Source organism: Malus domestica, chromosome 11 (assembly GCF_042453785.1).
Source record: "Malus domestica chromosome 11, GDT2T_hap1".
Lineage (NCBI taxonomy): Eukaryota > Viridiplantae > Streptophyta > Magnoliopsida > Rosales > Rosaceae > Malus > Malus domestica.
The window spans coordinates 2731165-2750970 of record NC_091671.1 but is presented as its reverse complement, the minus strand read 5'-3'; the positions used below and the strand labels follow the sequence as shown (position 1 = coordinate 2750970).

Sequence of the window (19806 nt, the reverse complement as noted above, 5' to 3'; positions counted from 1 at the left end):
TAATAAGAACTTACAGGGAAGTTCAAATCTGACTCCGCTTATGATCAACAAATACAGACTCGACGAAGGGAAGATCAACAGTCAAAGACTAGTTCCTTGGAGATTTGGAAGCTTGATCTGTTGTCACAATTGCACAAATTCAAATGGTGAGAACTAATTATTGATGCCTCCGCCATCATACACAAATAGGTAATGACAAGGAGACTAAATTTGCAAACTAAATGATGTGTCACCACAATAAAATAAGCATGTTAATCAACACTAAAATAATAATCCACTCATCAACAATCGTGTCATTTAGTTTGCAAAATTTTGTTAAAAACTAGAAAATACGCCCGCACGCTGCTGCGGGAACCACTGTTTCAGACGTAATCGGATGGATAAAACACATTTAAGTTGAATAAATTCAACACAATTACAAACAAACAGAGGGATACATGAGTGAATGAGCCCAATAAGATAAGCAATTGTGCTGTTATACATATTTAAGTGAGTTGGCATATAAACACAATGCACAATGAGTGGGAAGAAACTGTACGTGTTTGATTAGAAAGAGATGGTTTCCAAACAATTTCCGTTTGCTTAAGAAAAAGAAGAAACATTTAGTTCACACATAACATGTGTCCTGCAGTGTAGGCAGCTAGTTCAACAGGTAATTTAAAGCAGAAAGTGTTGAGGACTTGTTCAAGTAGCTAATTTTGGAACCATAATTGTTCAAAGGCAAAAAAAAAAAAAAAACAGAAGGCCTGTTTCCATATATGAAACTGTAGAAACAGAAGGAAGCTGCAATTCACACATATTTTGCCCCTGCAGTTAAGACGGCCAAATATATGCTTTGCAACCTACATAACTCACTTAGCAGTTAGCAAAACACAGAAAAAGTGGCGTTTGAGCAGGTAACTCGTCAACCATAGATGTTCAAACAAAAAAATATGCAGCATGTAGAAGATTTGCGAAACTTACATAATGAATAAGGAAAACACAACCAAAAAGCTTTTTGACAGTGTTTTAGTTCAAATTTTGAAGTGATAGCCGATAAAGAAAATACATAACTTAATTATTTATAAGTTAATGATACTTGTGGTTTGAATGTAAAATATCCATGAATTTTTCAGAACATCTTAGCTGCATTCATGCATTGCTAAAAAGCCACACATTTTCTTAAATATGGAAGTTGTGATTTTTCTAAAAAAATGTCGAGTTCGTTTAGAGAGCGCAATTATCAACAAAACATGTTAAAACACTTCGGGGAGGATGAGATAGTTCACCATCAGAAAACCAAACGAAAACACCAACCAACCAATACAAAATAAAAGAGATAAAATGACCAACAACATCCGATAAAGAATTAAGAGCACCGGGTTAAACCAGAATCACAGAGATAGCAACGGGCCTTCAAACAATAACGGAATTGCACAAACAAAATTAGAACAAAAAAAATAAAAAACTAACCATCCGACCTCTGGACAATGAGACAATCACAGAGACAACCAAGAATGAAAAACAAAGCATAAAGCAAACGAATAACAAAAGGTGATCAAACCAAACAATCAATATAAAAGATCATAAAGTTGCGCTGCCTCAAACGGAAAGAATGGGAAAAGAATGCATTTAAGTTCAGCTAGCATACCGAAGTCTTGATTCAAATGCAACGCCTCAGAACCGTTAGATTAATCGCAGCAGCAAGAGCAGATTACAATGCCGTGATGAGAGTCCAATCTAAACTGCAAAAAATGAGTGAGATTCAGAGTAAGAATTCAAAGCGCTAACAAACGGATCCAATAAAATAACTAAAACTGTATCGCTCCAATGGTATAGTTAAGACTTAAAGACAGTTTTCACACTTATTAAACCATGACGGTCAACTACGATTTAAATACATAAGAATATTGTGCTTGTATAAGGGATCCCTAAACCAAACATTCTATGGAAAAGTGCGTAACTTGACTAAAGGATGTTTATTCTAATTTTGGCACTTGATTCCTTCGGAACTACATATACAGAAATAAAACAAAAGGTCTGATTTTCATAACTCACGGAGATAGCAGAGTAATTAAAAAGATTACAGTTCCTTACCCTGTTTGGTTGCAGACAAAACGAAATATGGAAAAGAAAAAAAAGAGAATATACTTCCATTAAATTACTCAATTAAATCAAATAATAGGTCATTTCCATGAAACGAAAAACAAATCATTCAAAATTAAAACACTAAACCTCCACTGAACACAACAGACAACCCAAGGAGTCTACACAGATTCAAGTTTCCATATTAACAGATAACTATATTTCCATCACCTTCTCAACAACCAAGCAGAAAATAAGTTTAGAAGTAAAGACGAAAAGCTTTCCATATTCATAAATTGAAAAGCTTTCCAACAAATTCGAGTTCAATCACAAATGAAACAAACATTTACGCTCGTGTGATAACCATTTAGGCCAAAACTGTGCACACCTAAACCATTTCTATTACTGCCAAATGTTCACTACAACTCATTGCATACACAAATCTACCTATTTTTTTGTTATCTTAATAGCATGATCTACCTACAACGCAAGTTTAGTTAAAATTCCAAAAACAAATTGGGAAGTTTGTATTTAAATTTCATATCACAACCATAAGAACTCTGATGTCTACACAGATTCAAGTTTCCATATTCACAAATAACTATATTTCCATGAAAATTAAGAGTTCTCTCAAACAAAAAACTGATTGAAAGACAAATTAAAATTTAAAAGAAAAATGAAAGCACAAAACTTGATTTATGAAAACAAAAAACTGCATTGTGACAAATGAAAGCACAAAACTTGATCTCCATGACTTTTACACATAGTATATAGCCTATATCCAATTTCCTTAAGAAAAATCCAGCAGTTAAGTATTGATACGTAACTGAAAAACTCAAACTAGGGGATCAAAATGAGTGTTTCAGCATAAAATAAATTCAATCGTTAGAAGGTCTTACAATCAGAGAAAAGAAAAACAAAACGACAACCCACCACCCTCCAATGCCAACACAAAACACATACCAACAGGACATGATGAACATGAAAATGAAGCTGAAATGAAAAAAAAAAAAGTAGAGCCTAAGCTGAAATGGATTCAAAGGAAAAATTTTCCACCAGAAGAACAACATCGTTACCATTCAAATACAAACATATAAGACAATAACATATGTTTTAACTCTCCTTCCAGCCTTGAAATAGATTTGGCAAGGGGGGGTCAATCTGGAAACCATCTAATAGACTAACTTTACGTCAGATGTGTGTGTGCGTGTCTGCGTGTGAAACTGACTCCAGAAATATGTACTTGTTATAGTATAATGTTCAACTAACTTAATCATGTCCAAGGTGTATGCCATCAATTGTTCTTCAATTGCTGAGTCCTCTTCGAGCTCATTTGGTATAGTGCCCTATATAAGTGCTGTTTAATGATCTCAATTCAATGTTTTCTCACCCTAATTGATGGCCAATGGAAAATAAGCCAGCTTTTAATTCAGTTTACTGTCTTTCAGGCCAAACGTATTCATTCTAATCTCAAAATAAAAGGCCAAATATTAAGCATTAACTAATGAGAATTAAAATATAAACTCAAGAATTCAAAGTTTCAAATGTGCCCTGTCTTGGGAAAAAGTACAACCAAGATTGGGCAACCTTGACCAATCAGATACCCCCAAAAACAAAAATAACAAAGATCAATCCAAAAAGGAGTTCAAAAGTTTAGAACAGCAAACAGCCAAAAAAAAAAAAAATATTAGAGAACGCAGCATTATATCATATTTTTCAATGAATTCTAAACCTAGAAATCATTACGCCTATACCTTTTATTTACACCACGGGGGTTACTCTACCCCTACATCTACCAATCCAAATTTATTCAAGAAACAATGCTGAAGAGAAAATTTCAGAAATAAGAATGTCCCCATGATTAGTCTTCTCGTTAATTTTTCACAAACAAATCGCATATCTAAACTAAAATCCAAGTACAAAAGCTTTGCAAAGATAAATTAAAAGTTTATATAACTAATTAGACTTTGAACATGCAATCAGGGCACATAATCATATACCTAAAAATAGCAAGGAGCCGGCTTGTTCCTACCACAACCAGAGTTCCTGAAATTTCCAAAGAAAATAAATCCGTTGGCAATTTAGAGAAATTGGAGGACCAAACCGTATTAAATTTGAGTTAAATGAGCAAAGGTATACCAATTCAATGAAACACTAGACACGTTTTGAGTCTATGAAATAGAAGAACAATCATGTTAAGACCCCCAAGATGGTGTCCTGAGCACAAAATTATAGATTAATAAAGGTAAATCCCAATCCAAAGCTGAAACCTTTTAACCGAAAATGAAAACAAAAAGCATCGAACATATGTTTGAGTTTTATTATTAGATTTTCTAAATCCTCAATTTGAATGTGTTGTAAAGAAAATATCACCAACTAAGGGTGGCAATCTGACAATCGCTGTGCATGTCATGCCGACTCTATGCAACTGAATATATAAAATTTAAGCAGCCCCAGAGTCTCCTAAGACAAATGTGGACAAACCATATAGAAATTACAATATATGAACAGAAGTGAAGGATTAATATAAACTAATAAAGTCTAAATTACTTTTACATACGCTCTATAGAATAAAGATGTCCACGTCCAGTTTCTTAGCTATTTTGATCCCACGATATTGCAGCATCTTTCATATGACTAATGAAAAATAAGCAAGACTCAGAAAACATAAGGCTGGACAGGAACAGGTACTCCTTTTACCATTTTACATCATACAATGTGTCCATATAAAATCACTTCTTGGCATAGAATCACCTTATTGTATTTAACCTCATGAAAACAACTACGTTCAATTACAGAAATTCCCTAATGACTGTGTCTTAAACAACTTCTTAATTAAGTCAGATATACCAATCTAATAAAAAAAAAATCCATGTTTCAATCGATCCTATTAATTCCAACTCCAAGTATTTTACCATCCAGATTTGGGTCGTTTAGAATTTATCCTGCACTACATGTGATAATTCTGCTTGTTTTTGTTTTGTTTTTAGCTTGTCATTGCTCTGCCCAGCCTAATGAGCACAGTTTCACACAGTTTAAGAGAGTCTCCTAAGCAGAAAATGATAGCTGAATTGTAGAATTTTTGATGTGTATTTCATGAAGAAACAATTACAAATGAAACATATATATAGGAAAAGAAAGTAGACATAAGCCTAACTTGCCTAACTTGCCTAACTTGCTTAACTTACACAAAGAATGTTGACTAGCCTAACTTCACTAGTCATCCAACATGTTTATTTCATGCATGCATTTTACACAAAGAATGTTGACTAGCCTAACTTCACTAGTCATCCAACATGTTTATTTCATGCATGCATTTTAACACAAGATATGACTTGCATGTATTCTTCCAACACTCCCCCTCAAGCTGGATCGAGGGGATTCACTGAGCCAAGCTTGCCCAATAACCGATGAAACTGAGATGATGCTAGTGCCTTTGTAAAAAGATCTGCTAGTTGATCATGGCTTCGTGTGAACATGGTCCGGATGATTTGCGTTTGAACTTGAGCTCTGATGAAATGACAATCCACTTCAATATGTTTGGTTCTTTCATGGAACACAGGATTGGCAGCAATATGCATGGCTGCCTGATTATCACACATAAGCATCATAGGAGTAGAACTAGGAAACCCTAAGTCTGAAAGAAGCCCTTTAAGCCAAATGAGTTCACACGCAGTGGCTGCCATGGCTCGATACTCAGCCTCTGCGCTGGAACGAGCAATTACCTGTTGCTTCTTACTCTTCCATGTGACAAGGTTTCCACCAACAAATGTACAATAGCCTGTGATTGATTTCCTATCAATTGCATTACCTGCCCAGTCTGCATCTGTGTAGCCACTAATGACAGTGGACTGATTGTTATGCATTGTAATTCCTTGCCCAATTGAACCCTTAAGATAACGAAGGATTCTCTTAACAAGGTTAAGGTGATCAACAGTGGGAGAGTGCATGAACTGACTAGCCAAGCTCACTGCATATGTGATATCTGGACGAGTGATAGTGAGGTATATGAGCTTGCCTACTAATCGTTGATAGTAGCTTACATCATGCATGGCTTCTCCATCTATGCTGAGCTTCAGTTTACAATCAACGGGAGTGATAACAGGCTTGCAGTCAAGCATTTTTGCTTCTTGAAGGAGGTCCAATACATATTTCCGTTGATGTAGAAACAGTCCTTTTGAAGATGTTGCCATTTCGATCCCCAAAAAATACTTTAACCTCCCCAAATCTTTGATAGCGAAAGCTTGATGTAGTGAGAGTTTTAGTGCCTCAATCTCCACGGTATTATCTACAGTGATGATAAGATCATCAACATAGACGAGGACCACCAACTTCCCCCTGGTGCCAGTTCTTACAAATAACGAAGAATCAGCATTACTTCGCATGAATCCAGCCTTTTCCAGAACAGAACTGAGCTTGGCATACCAAGCTCTTGGTGATTGTTTCAATCCGTATATTGCCTTGTGCAATTTACAAACCATGTTGCCTTTAATACCATCATAGCCTGGAGGAGGTTGCATATACACTTCTTCCTGCAGCTCGCCGTGAAGGAAACATTCTTCACGTCCATTTGGTAGAGTGACCATCCACAATTGATTGCAACTGACAGTAAAACCCTGACTGAGTTCATCTTGGCCACCGGTGCGAATGTTTCCTTATAATCTACACCAAAGGTTTGGGTGAAACCTCGAGCAACAAGTCTAGCCTTGTGTCTCTCGATAGATCCATCAGCTTTGAATTTAGTCTTGTAAATCCAACGACTTCCAACAGCCTTTTTTCCTGGTGGTAGTTGAACTAGGCTCCAGGTGCAATTCTCTTCCAGTGCACGAATCTCTTCTTTCATGGCTTGGTTCCATTGTGGGAGAAGAGAAGCTTCTTGAAAGCTTCTTGGTTCATAGTGCTTATCAATTTCACTGAGAAATGCAGCATGAGATGTTGAGAACTTACTAAAGCTGATACATTCATTGATTGGATGTCGTGAGGCATATGTAACATAGTCCTGCAACCTAGCTGGAGGTTTTCTGATTCGAGGAGGATTTCTTTTAATCACCTGAGACTCTGTAGAGGGCGGAGAAGGATCAGAGTAGGGCTCGTCTTCACTTTCACTGGCAGTAATTTGGTCAGTTTGAACTTCTTCACAATCTGGACTTACAATGACTGATCTCTTTTCCAACATCGGATAATTAAAGTTTTGAGGGAGTGGGAACATGTCAACTAAATCCTCCCCCTGACTTGTAAAATAGGGATAGTCTTCTTCGAACTTCACATCTCTTGAAACTGTGCACTTCTTAGTGACTGGATTGAAGCACTTGTATCCCTTTTGAGTGGTCGAGTATCCCATAAACACACACTTGGTTGCCCTGGCATCTAGTTTGTCACGGTTCAAGGTTTGGATGTGAACAAAACACACACAACCAAACACCTTGAGATGTGTCAAATCTATTTTCCTCCCCTTGAGAACTTCATAAGGAGATTTAAACCCTAGCACACGACTTGGAAGTCGATTGATGAGATAAGTGGCAGTAAGGATGGCAAACGACCAAAATTTCTTTGGAACGTGCATGTGAATCATGAGAGCACGAGTTTTTTCCAAGAGATCTCTATTTTTCCTCTCGGCTACTCCATTTTGTTGGGGAGTCCCCACACAGCTGGTTTGATGTATGATACCCTGAGAACTTATGTATTGAAGCATGTTGTTGGATAGAAATTCAGTGCCATTATCTGACCTTAAAACCTTAATGTTTGATTGAAATTGCGTTTTAACATGCATGTGAAAGTCTTTGAAAATGGTAGGGACTTCACTTTTTGATTTCATAAGATATAGAAAACTTGTTCGAGAGAAATCATCAACAAATAGAACAAAATATTTAAAACCTTCCATTGATTCAGTTGCAGGTCCCCATACATCGGTGTGTACCATTTCAAAAGGTTTACTTGTCCTAGACATTGAATTACCAAAAGGTAGCCTAGTAAACTTAGAAAATTGACAAGTATCACAAGTAGGATAGGGGTTACAAAAATTTGGAAACAGTTTCGACAAGACAAGTTCAGAGGGGTGAGCTAATCTCCTATGCCAAAGTTGGTTTTCATCTATGGACTTCGATTGAGCTTGAAGAGCCTGAGTGAAACATGCATTCTTGCACAGGTAGTAAAGTCCATTTATGAAGACCCCTTCACCAATCATCTTCATGGTGAGAACATCCTGAAACATTACTTTATTTGGTGAGAAAATAGCACGGCAGTTTAGGGTGTTGGTGATCTTTCCAATTGACAAAAGTTGGAAGGGAAAGGTTGGTACATAGAGGGCAGTGGAAGGTGTTTTTTGAGAGAGTAAGTTTATTTCTCCTTTTCCCAAAACTAAGACATTTTTTCCATTTGCAATAGACACATGTGAGGGGCTTGAAATTTTTTTAAAATGATGTAAATTTGTAACTTTGTTTGTCATATGATCTGTGGCGCCTGAATCAATTATCCAACAATCAATTTCAGTACTAGTTAATAGGGCAGTAGTAAAGGCTTTGAGTATACCTGATGCTTCTCCCTTTGGAACTTTCTCATTTCCAGCAAGAAATCCGGCAAATTGTCCCAACATAGCTGTGTGACTACCCTCTTCATTGCCTTGACCATATGAGCCTCCTCCGTGCCCCTTACTTTGTAGGTAAGCTGCAAATTCATTGATTAATGACAATGGATTGGCAGTGAACTCCATGGATCCTTGTGAGATAGTAGGAGCGTGAGCATTAGCAAGTTGTGCCTTGAAATGAGGTTGAAATTGTTGTGAGGACCTTGGTATCATCCTTCCATCTTTGCTGAACTTAGGCTTGAGTTCAGGATGAAGTTCCCAACACTTGTCTTCCTCATGACCAACACCATTGCAATATTTGCATTTTAGATGTGTGTTTCTTCCCTTGTATACCTTGGCTTATGAGTTCTTGTACTTTGATGCATATGCCCGAGTCTCCGTTAATCTAGGATTGTGATCAACATTCATAACCTTCTTCCTTACTTCTTCTCGTTGGATAGTTGCACAAACATTGTTGAAGGTAGGCAGGTCTTGACTCATCAAGATGTGACTCCTTAGGTCCTCGTACTCAGAGCTCAAACTCCCTAACAGCTGATAAATTTTGTCTTCCTCAGCTCGTTTTAGGAGAATGGTAGGATCTGTGGTATGAGGGAGATATACATCCAACTCATTCCACATGGCTTTGAGGCTCCCAAGGTGTTGAACAAATGCTTTCCCTTCTTGTTGAGCACTGTCAATGTCCTTCTTTAATTGGAAGACCCGTGCATAGTTGTTTTGATTTCCATACATATCCTGCAAAGCTTTCCAAAGATCATGTGCGGAATTGGAGTAGCTAAAAATTTCAGCAACATGTTTCTCCATGGTGTTGAGCAGCAAGGACATGACAAGTTGATCTTTGCAGAGCCATGCATTGTATGTAGAGGAAGAACTGTCTGGAGCTTCCACGCTTCCATTTACAAACCCTAACTTCCCTTTGCCTCCGAGAGCTAGTGAAACAGCTCGGGACCAAGGAAGATAATTGAACTCGTTCAAGAGAACTGAACACAAACGTTGATTGGTGTTAACCTCAACGTCTGAGAAGTTTGGAGAGAGATTGTGCCGGGTTTCCTCATCATGGTTCACAGAACTTTCTTCAGTCATGACTTAGACTTTGAAAGAAAGAAAAAATTGCAGCAGCAAGAATGGCAGAGACAGGTTACAAATGAACCTGCTCTGATACCATGTAGAATTTTTTATGTGTATTTCATGAAGAAACAATTACAAATGAAACATATATATAGGAAAAGAAAGTAGACATAAGCCTAACTTGCCTAACTTGCTTAACTTACACAAAGAATGTTGACTAGCCTAACTTCACTAGTCATCCAACATGTTTATTTCATGCATGCATTTTACACAAAGAATGTTGACTAGCCTAACTTCACTAGTCATCCAACAAGTTTATTTCATGCATGCATTTTAACACAAGATATGACTTGCATGTATTCTTCCAACATGAATAAAGAAAAAACCCGATCCAAAGCTCCAACTTTTTAACCCAAAATGAATTTGAGAAATACTAAGCAGAATTAATGTTAGCTAATGCATACCCCCGCATCAAATCAAGGCAGAACATCTATTTTATATCGTAAAACAATGTGTAATCCTTAAAACTAAAGTAGATATATCAGAATCTAGCAATAGCATTTTCCGTAACAAATTTGCGATGATATTCCGCTGATAAAGCTTAGTTAATGAAATATACATTGAAAATGCAAACTTTAAAAACATGTCAAGGACAATAAATACATTATCATCTGAGTGTAACTAAGAAGGAATCTGTAGAATCGACTTCTACGATGATTTATCCAGAAATCTTTAGCATTTAATGGTTTGAAACTTGAAAGGAGCAATATCCAGCCCATGCATCACTGCATGGTTTAGGTATTGAAAAAGTAAGATGATAGTGGCCCATCCTTTACACGTTTGGAAATGTAAGCTTTTTAGTTTGGGAAAAGATTCTTGCGTGAATAGGTATTATAGATCGTGCAGACAGTGTTTCTTCCTTAGGCTACTGTGATTTGCAGACATGGGATTGGCACCCAATACTCAACTCATTTTAACTAATATGCGTTAAAAACAATCATCCACTAAATCCCTATTCCAATGAAAAAAACCAAAACTTACTCATGACAAAGACGAATAAGTTGCAGGGTTTATTAGATTAGCACATAATATTGCAGTATAAGACTCCACCTAAGGCCAGTGGCTCAAAGATGCATCAGAAAACAACGTAAGAAGCTTTGAGAACTATACACAATCCTCTCTCTAACATTTTTCCACTCAGTTCCCAACTCAATTCAATCTACATACTGTTGGGTTTTTCTGTGAGCTCAAATCAGCATGCTTACCACTAAAGCTCAAATCTTTACCAAAATCCCAACATCGTCCTCTCTCTCTCTCTCCCTCCGTCCCTCCCTCTCTCAAACTGTTCCACTCGGTTTCCAACTCACTCAAATGCAAAGGAAAGCTGAATCTACATGCAGTAGCTAAACGTTCATCCATATTCATTTTTTACACCTTGCCATATTCATTTTTTACATCCATCAATTCGACCAACACATGGATGCGACCTTTCCCTAGCTAGAAATATTTATCACCCTCCAATCCCATTTAAACAATTATTCAAATTCCTAAATTAAAACAGCATTTAGAAGCACTATAAACTGAAATCACAAAAAAACATCAACAACATAGCGAGAATGAAGCTTCATTTTATAGAAAATGATAAATCCAATATGCTAAAAATGTCCATCACCAGTATATAATAAAAGACAGAATGCTAAGTTCATCACATACCACCAAATTTAAATGCATTTTTTTCCGAAATTAAATTAAGAATTCACATGCCACTCATTAAGAAACTGATGCTAACTGAAGTTGTATATTGTAAAATGCAACTGCTGATCGCATTTGCAGAAATCATCATATATTTTGATGCGGGTTTGATCTCTAAAACGATCTCCTTCTCTCATAACAACTAACAATTTAACCTATCGTTTGTCGAAAAATAGAATTACTATTTCAACCTGATTATTTAAATGTTGTAAGAAAGGATTAAAAAGTAAAAATCGGAACATAAAACATTGGCGGCGGACATGGCAGAGCATACAGAGGATGGTAGGATTGTGACCATCTTAATCACAATTAAGGGAACATTAAGCATCTTAATTAATTTACAAAATTAATAGCAAAAGTCACATTTCAGCAGCAATTAATAGTAGAAATCAGAGTTTAGTGACAGGGACCAAAAGAATCTCAGTAAAAATGAAACAATTCCAAACAAATAGAAAGAACTCGAGAAAATCCACCCAAAAAAAAAAACTGCAGAAACAATTTCAAGGAAATCTTTAAAAAGCAACCGCACCCCTCACTCACTCTCTCTCTCCCCCAATTCCCACTTCTCCCTACATCTATCTCTTTCTATCGGCTTGCAATCATGTAAACTTGTACCATGGAAAATGTGAGACAATGAATCAAAGTAAAACATTTGGAAAGCATTAACGGTTCAATAATTCAAGGAACTTAGCCAAAATTCCGTGATACAATCATTAATCTGCCAATGCACCAAGGATGTTGAATAGTTATAATTCTCTAATGTGATGTCTGGAGGAGGGACTTTAAAGTACGGAGGGATTTTAGATTCGGTTGTTAAAAATGTACAACAAAAACATTAGACTAAAACTACGAAGCTGCTATTAGAACACCACTACAAAAACACTTAACAAAGTTGTCTTGTACTGAGAGCTCTTTCAAATGTACTGGATCTAGTCCTTTCAAGCCTCTATCTAATTTTTCTAGGGTATTCCAAACATATTTTAGCATAAGTTATATAGCACTTTAAAATTTAAATTCCCTGGTCCATACACAACATAGAGAACCAAAGACATAGTCACGGACAAATTAGTATTGACATTAAAGCATACTCAACTATTCATAAGATAAGTTTATGCAAAGAATCAAATGCAAATAATTTTTTTGGGGTGATTAATTATGGCAAAGAGATCCTATACAGATGGCAGAAAATGACACTGAAATAGGAATCCCAACCCAAATATCATCACAGAATCAAAACCTCCCCCGTTCCAACTGTGAAACAAAGATCACAAAAGAACATGGAAAGGACCTGAGCTTGTCTTTCCATGGGCATCGCCACGACCCTCTAATGAACTCGAACAAGTCACGTCATGCAACATGTATTTACTCCATAGCCCATACAACAAAATTCCACACAGAATTAGTTCCCAAGGGGGCATACACAAATCTACTAGTTTTTTGTGTTATCAAACTCATATCTAATGTTCATACTAGTGTGACTGGGAAACCGCTGATACAGGGTGAACCTGGTGTAGGTTCAAAACAAACAACCACCGTGTTTGAAAAATGGGTGTAAACTATTAACTTCTGACCTATTATCTTTTTCCATTGCTATGTGCAGTTAAACATCTGCAAGAACGTTTGTCGTTGGTGGAAGCTGTTTTAGAAGAGAATGGAAGTTCTTCCAAAGTCGGATTCTAGTTTTTAATCCTGTAATGATTTCGATCACTGGGCAAAACTGATTTTCTAATACGTGATGGACTTGTTATTTCTCTCCTGAATCATGTTTTCTAATTATTTTCTTTTAAAGTTTTGGTTGATAACTCCGCCTATGTCTTACATGGCCGGTCCCAAGCCCGGATAAAGGAGGAGGGGGAGGGCGTCAGGTAGTCGACAGCCGGCACTCCATGATCACGTCGAATCCTTATGAAAATGAATCCAGAACAAAATCGCGCTAAAGCTAGGGCGTCACCCGTAAGTGGCGCGCTGTGTGGCCTGAGCACAGTGATAAGTGAGCAAGGGTCGCTGTATCTCCATCGGCACCCGGATGCAGTGTTAAATGAGCAAGGGGGCTATAGAAACTTCTTTTCGAACGACTCCACTCAAAGTTGTTTGGGAGCATATGCTCCTATCAACTTTACCCGGGACACACAAAAGAAGTACTTTGATCCTATTAGACGGGGGAGGGTGAAGAAGCTAGGACAGAAGGGTAGAGTTCAAGAGAGCAAAATGCGTTTAGGAACGTGGAATATAGGAACCTTAACGGGAAAATCTATGGAAGTAGTGGAAGTTATGGTGAGGAGAAGGATAAATATTATGTGCCTACAAGAAACTAAGTGGGTTGGTAGTAAGGCAAAGGATCTAGAAAACTCAGGGTTTAAACTTTGGTATTCGGGCACAAATAGAACGAGAAACGGTGTTGGCATCATCGTGGACAAGACCTTGGTACAAGATGTTGTAGATGTCAAGAGGGTAGGAGATAGAATCATGGCAATCAAGATTGTAATAGGACAAGAACTTATCAATGTGATTAGTGCGTACGCACCTCAAGTAGGGTTGGATACGAGTTCGAAGGAGAAATTTTGGGAAGATCTTGGAGACTTGGTGCAAGGAATTGCTCAGACGGAGAAGTTATTTATAGGAGGAGATTTAAATGGACACGTGGGCAGGGAGACAGGCAACTATGGAGGTTTTCATGGTGGCCATGGTTTTGGGGAGAGAAACGAGGATGGGGAAGCTATCTTGGATTTTGCAATGGCATATGATCTCTTCTTAGCCAACACCTTCTTTAAGAAGAGAGAAGAACATGTGATCACCTACAAGAGTGGGTCGTCAAAAACACAAATAGATTTTCTTCTAATGAGGAAAGGGGATCGTATAACTTGTAAGGATTGCAAAGTTATACCAGGAGAGAGCGTGGCTAATCAACATCGCTTGTTGGTGATGGATGTACATATCAAAAGAGTAAGACAAAAGAACAAGACTTGGAAGTGCCCAAGGACTAGATGGTGGAATCTAAAAGAAGAAAAACAAGCCATTTTCAAAGAGAAGGTAATCACCCAATGTGTGTGGGATAGAGAGGGGGAAGCTAGCCAAATGTGGGATTCCATGGCTAGTTGTATCCGAAAAGTAGCAAAAGAGGTATTAGGAGAGTCCAAGGGCTTTGCCCCACACCAAAAGGAATCTTGGTGGTGGAATGAGGAGGTACAAACAAAGGTGAAGGCTAAGAAGGAATGTTGTAAAGCCTTATACAAGGAGAGGACTGATGAAAATGGTGAAAGGTATAGAAAAGCGAAGCAAGAGGCGAAGAAAGCTGTCAGAGAAGCTAAGTTAGCAGCTTACGACGATATGTATAAACGACTAGATACCAAAGAAGGAGAGTTGGATATCTATAAACTATCTAGAGCAAGGGAAAAGAAGACAAGGGACCTAAACCAAGTGAGGTGCATCAAGGATGAGGATGGAAATGTTCTTGCTACAGAGAACGCGGTTAAAGACAGATGGAGAGGTTATTTTCATAATCTTTTCAATGAAGGACATGAAATGAGTGCTTCTTTAGGGGAGTTGAGTAACTCAGAAGAGTGTAGAAACTACTCTTTTTATCGTCGAATCCGAAAGGAAGAAGTGGTTGTAGCTTTGAAGAAGATGAAGCATAAAAAAGCAATAGGCCCAGACGATATACCAATCGAAGTGTGGAAACTTTTGGGAGAGACAGGTATAACATGGCTCACTGACCTTTTCAATAGGATTTTGAAAACGAAGAAGATGCCAAATGAGTGGCGAATGAGCACTTTGGTGCCTATCTACAAGAATAAGGGCGACGTACAAAATTGCATGAACTATAGGGGTATTAAGCTAATGAGTCATACAATGAAGCTCTGGGAGAGAGTCATTGAGCATAGATTGAGGCAAGAGACACGGGTTTCGGACAACCAATTCGGGTTCATGCCAGGGCGCTCAACCATGGAGGTAATCTATCTCTTACGAAGATTGATGGAAAGATATAGAGATGGGAAAAAGGATTTACACATGGTCTTTATAGATTTGGAAAAAGCGTATGATAGGGTCCCAAGAGACATTCTTTGGAGGATTTTAGAGAAGAAAGGAGTACGAGTAGCATATATCCAAGCTATAAAGGATATGTATGAAGGAGCAAAGACTGCCGTAAGAACTCATGAAGGACAAACCGAAAGCTTTCCCATAACTGTAGGATTACATCAAGGCTCATCCTTAAGTCCTTACCTTTTTGCGTTGGTAATGGATAAGTTAACAGGACATATTCAAGATGATATTCCTTGGTGTATGCTTTTCGCAGACGATATAGTGTTGATAGATGAAACTCAGGAAGGGGTAAATGCAAAGCTTAACCTTTGGAGAGAAGTGTTGGAATCTAAAGGTCTTCGCCTAAGCCGATCAAAGACAGAATATATGGAGTGCAAGTTCAGTGCAAATGGAGGCCAAAACGAGTTAGGGGTGAGGATCGGAGATCAAGAAATACCAAAGAGTGACCGTTTTCGTTACCTAGGATCTATCTTGCAAAAGAACGGAGAATTAGATGGAGATCTTAACCATAGAATACAAGCTGGATGGATGAAGTGGAAGAGTGCATCCGGCGTGTTGTGTGACCGCCGTATGCCATTGAAGCTCAAGGGAAAATTTTATAGGACGGCAATAAGGCCGGCGATGCTGTATGGCACAGAATGTTGGGCGGTGAAACATCAACACGTACACAAAATGGGTGTAGCGGAGATGAGGATGCTTCGTTGGATGTGTGGGCACACGAGAAAGGATAAGATTAGGAATGAGGATATCCGGGGTAAAGTAGGAGTAGCCGAAATTGAAGGAAAGATGAGAGAAAATCGGTTACGGTGGTTTGGACATGTGCAAAGAAGGCCTACTGACGTTCCGATTAGAAGATGCGACTATGGGACAGAGGTTCAGGGCCGAAGGGGTAGAGGAAGACCTAGGAAAACTTTGGAAGAGACTCTAAGAAAAGACTTAGAGTACTTGGATCTAACGAAGGACATGACACAGGATCGAGCACAATGGCGTTCTAAGATTCATATAGCCGATCCCACTCAGTGACTTGGATTTTCCAAGTCTCCAACCGAGAAGTTTTCCTCACTCGGGAAATTAAGGGAACACTACCCCAACCTACATGCTCCACTCAGAAAGCTTCAACATACAAGCTTTAACAAAAGAAAATTCAAAGAACTTAGCGAAGAAGGCTTTGGTGTATTTAACACAATACGTTGAAATGAAGGAAAGCTTATTTATTGATATCCCCGATAAGCTACAAATATGTACATATACATGAGTCAAAATAAGCACACAAGAGGGAGCCTTCACAAAGGTTGCTTAGGAGAAGTCTCAGCAGTCAGTAGAGCCCCAGAAAGAGAAGGCACCGGAGGGGGATCATTTGGAGCCTCAGTACTGGACAGAACCCTAGAAGGAGGAGGCATCAGAGGTTGATCATTTGGAGCTTCATTACGCGGTACAGCCCCAGAAGACGAAGGCAATAAATGCCTTTGGAACAAACCCACAAATCTCTGATGATCAAGTAAAACCTGACCATCAGTTTCCTTCATCTGGTCAAGCTTCCTCTTCATGTTTGTAGCATAGTCATGTGCGAGCCGGTGCAACTGTTTATTCTCATGCTTGAGCCCTCTAATCTCCTGTTTGAGACTCATCACTTCAGCCGCCAATGATTCAACTTGGCGGGTTCGAGCAAATAGGTGTTGGGCCATATTAGACACAGAACCTGCACACTGAACACTGAGAGCCAGCGAATCCTTAACAGCTAACTCATCAGACCGTTTGGAAAGTAGTCTGTTATCTTTGGGAGTGAGAAGGTTCCTGGCCACCACCGCAGCGGTCATATCATTCTTCATCACGGAATCCCCAACGGTAAGAGGACCAGTAGGGGAAACGAAGGATGGGCGCCATATGTTGTCTGGAGAAGGCGGGGCTGCCTCTTCAACAAGGTTCAAGTCAAAACGACGGTCGGAGGGGCCAGACATTTTCAAAGGTGTTGAAGAGAGAAGAGGTCGGAAAAATCAAGATCTTAGAAGTGCAAGAATGAAGCTTCTACTGGTGGAGATTCAAGTGTGCTTTGGAACTTAATGCCAGCCCCTATAAAAATCTGCACTCGACGAAGCTTCAGAAATCGAAGAGGCGCCTGCTCAGAAATCGAAGAGGCGTTTGCTTTCTCAAAAGCTGGGCTGCTTAGAGATCACGAGGGTTGATCTCAGAAATCGAAGAGGCGTTTGCTTTCTCAAAAGTTGGGCTGCTCAAAGACCACGATGGCCGATCTCAAAAATCGAAGATACGCTCGCTTTCTTAAAAGCTGGGCTCCCCAGAGACCACGAGGGCCGATCTCAGAAATCGAAGAGGCACCTACTTTTCCAGCCTTTTCCAGCCTTGTCAGCACCTGTCACACGCACACTCAGTTTTGCGGAAATTATAGGCATTCTGTCAAAGACTTCTGGGGAAGTAGAAAACACATGAATCTTACTGTTCAATCACCCACTTCCCACACGCAACAATAGCTCATGGGTACCACAGATAACTTTGCCAAAGTTCTCTGCCAAAGTTGAGCACGTGAAGCTTGCAGCTCCCACTACATCGCTCTGACCAAGAAGGGTAAAAGAATAGCAAAGAAACAGCACTAACAAAGTTTAGACCCATAAATTTTGAAGGTCTAGCTACCATATTATTACCCACAAGGGTAAAGGAACAGTACCACTGCTGGATAATTGGAAAGTCCCTGTGTGTCAACCTCTGTGCTTCGTGGCAAGGTAGACTATCAAACATGCCCAACCTTTACTCACATTCGAGAAAACACTCCCAATAAGATTGCTTGCTCCAAAATCGAAGAGGCACCGTCCTCCGAATCTCGAGAGCCAGACTCCCAACATGACTACTTTCTTAAAAATCGAAGAGAGGGTAAAGGAACAGTACCATTGCTGGATAATTGGAAAGTCCCTGTGTGTCAACCTCTGTGCTTCGTGGCAAGGTAGACTAGCAAACATGCCCAACCTTTACTCACATTCGAGAAAACACTCCCAACAAGATTGCTTGCTCCAAAATCGAAGAGACACCGCCCTCCGAATCTCGAGAGCCAGACTCCCAACATGATTACTTTCTCAAAAATCGAAGAGACACTGCTCCCCGAATCTCGAGAGCCAGACCCCCAGCATGATTGCTTTCTCAAAAATCGATGAGGCATCGTTCTCCGAATCAATCGAAGAGGCGCTCGCTTTCTCAAAAGCTGGGCTGCTCAGAGACCACGAGGGCCAATCTCAGAAATCGAAGAGGCACCTACTTTTCTACCCTTGTCAGCACCTGTCACACGCACACTCAGCTTTGCAGAAATTATGGGCATTCTGTCGAAGACTTCTGGTGAAGTAGAAAGCACATGAATCTTACTGTTCAATCATCCACTTCCCACACGCAACAATAGCTCATGGGTACCACAAATAACTTTGCCAAAGTTCTCTGCCAAAGTTGAGCACGTGAAGCTTGCAGCTCCCACTACATCGCTCTGACCAAGAAAGGTAAAAGAATAGCAAAGAAACAGCACTAACAAAAGTTTAGACACATAAATTTTGAAGGTCTAGCTACCATATTATTACCCACAACTGTAAAGGAACAGTACCACTGCTGGATAATTGGAAAGTCCCTGTGTGTCAACCTCTGTGCTTCGTGGCAAGGTAGACTAGCAAACATGCCCAACCTTTACTCACATTCGAGAAAACACTCCCAATAAGATTGCTTGCTCCAAAATCGAAGAGGCACCGTCCTCCGAATCTCGAGAGCCAGACTCCCAACATGACTACTTTCTCAAAATCGAAGAGAGGGTAAAGGAACAGTACCATTGCTGGATAATTGGAAAGTCCCTGTGTGTCAACCTTTGTGCTTCGTGGCAAGGTAGACTAGCAAACATGCCCAACCTTTACTCACATTCGAGACAACACTCCCAACAAGATTGCTTGCTCCAAAATCGAAGAGGCATCGCCCTCCGAATCTCGAGAGCCAGACTCCCAACATGATTACTTCCTCAAAAATCGAAGAGACACTGCTCTCCGAATCTCGAGAGTCATACCCCCAGCATGATTGCTTTCTCAAAAATCGAAGAGGCATCGTTCTCCGAATCTCGAGAGCCAGATACCACAGACCACTTTTTCAAAGTGCTCTGACAGAGTTAAAACATGTGAAACTGGCAGCTCCCACTACCGTGCTATGACCAAGCAGGGTAAAGGAATAGCATTACTACTTGTTTTTAGGGAGACTCCTATATATGTCGACCTCCATCCCCAACGGACAGGCAGACCTGCAAAAATGCTCAACCCTTCATCATATCT

The 19806-nt window shown here is 39.3% G+C and overlaps 3 protein-coding genes across 8 annotated transcripts in view; all 3 read right to left on the bottom strand.

Moving 5' to 3' along the window:
• Positions 1-19806, bottom strand: part of LOC103429836 (putative disease resistance RPP13-like protein 1) — a 34116-nt gene that overhangs the window by 9937 nt on the left and 4373 nt on the right. For 3 of the 6 annotated variants that reach the window (XM_029087929.2, XM_070807429.1, XM_070807433.1), the window contains 3 exons: positions 4065-4110; positions 1631-1724; positions 15-117 (listed from right to left, as the gene is read on the bottom strand). The gene's annotated coding sequence lies outside the window, so the exon portion shown is untranslated. Of the gene's footprint in view, positions 1-14; positions 118-1630; positions 1725-4064; positions 4111-4203; positions 4282-19806 lie in introns of all 6 variants that reach the window. The other 3 variants (XM_070807430.1, XM_070807431.1, XM_070807432.1) reach the window with 3 other exon arrangements.
• Positions 5427-6449, bottom strand: LOC139189254 (uncharacterized mitochondrial protein AtMg00810-like). The gene has a single exon (XM_070807835.1). It carries the CDS (start codon positions 6447-6449, stop codon positions 5427-5429), a length of 1023 nt encoding a protein of 340 aa, XP_070663936.1.
• On the bottom strand, positions 8837-9861 carry LOC139189139 (uncharacterized). Its single transcript, XM_070807458.1, has one exon. It carries the CDS (start codon positions 9725-9727, stop codon positions 8987-8989), a length of 741 nt encoding a protein of 246 aa, XP_070663559.1. The 5' UTR covers positions 9728-9861; the 3' UTR covers positions 8837-8986.

Excerpts from the sequence above, each read along its gene's own strand:
- LOC139189254 (XM_070807835.1), bottom strand. The coding sequence starts at position 6,449 with ATGCGAAGTAATGCTGATTCTTCGTTATTTGTAAGAACTGGCACCAGG.
- LOC139189139 (XM_070807458.1), bottom strand. The coding sequence starts at position 9,727 with ATGACTGAAGAAAGTTCTGTGAACCATGATGAGGAAACCCGGCACAAT.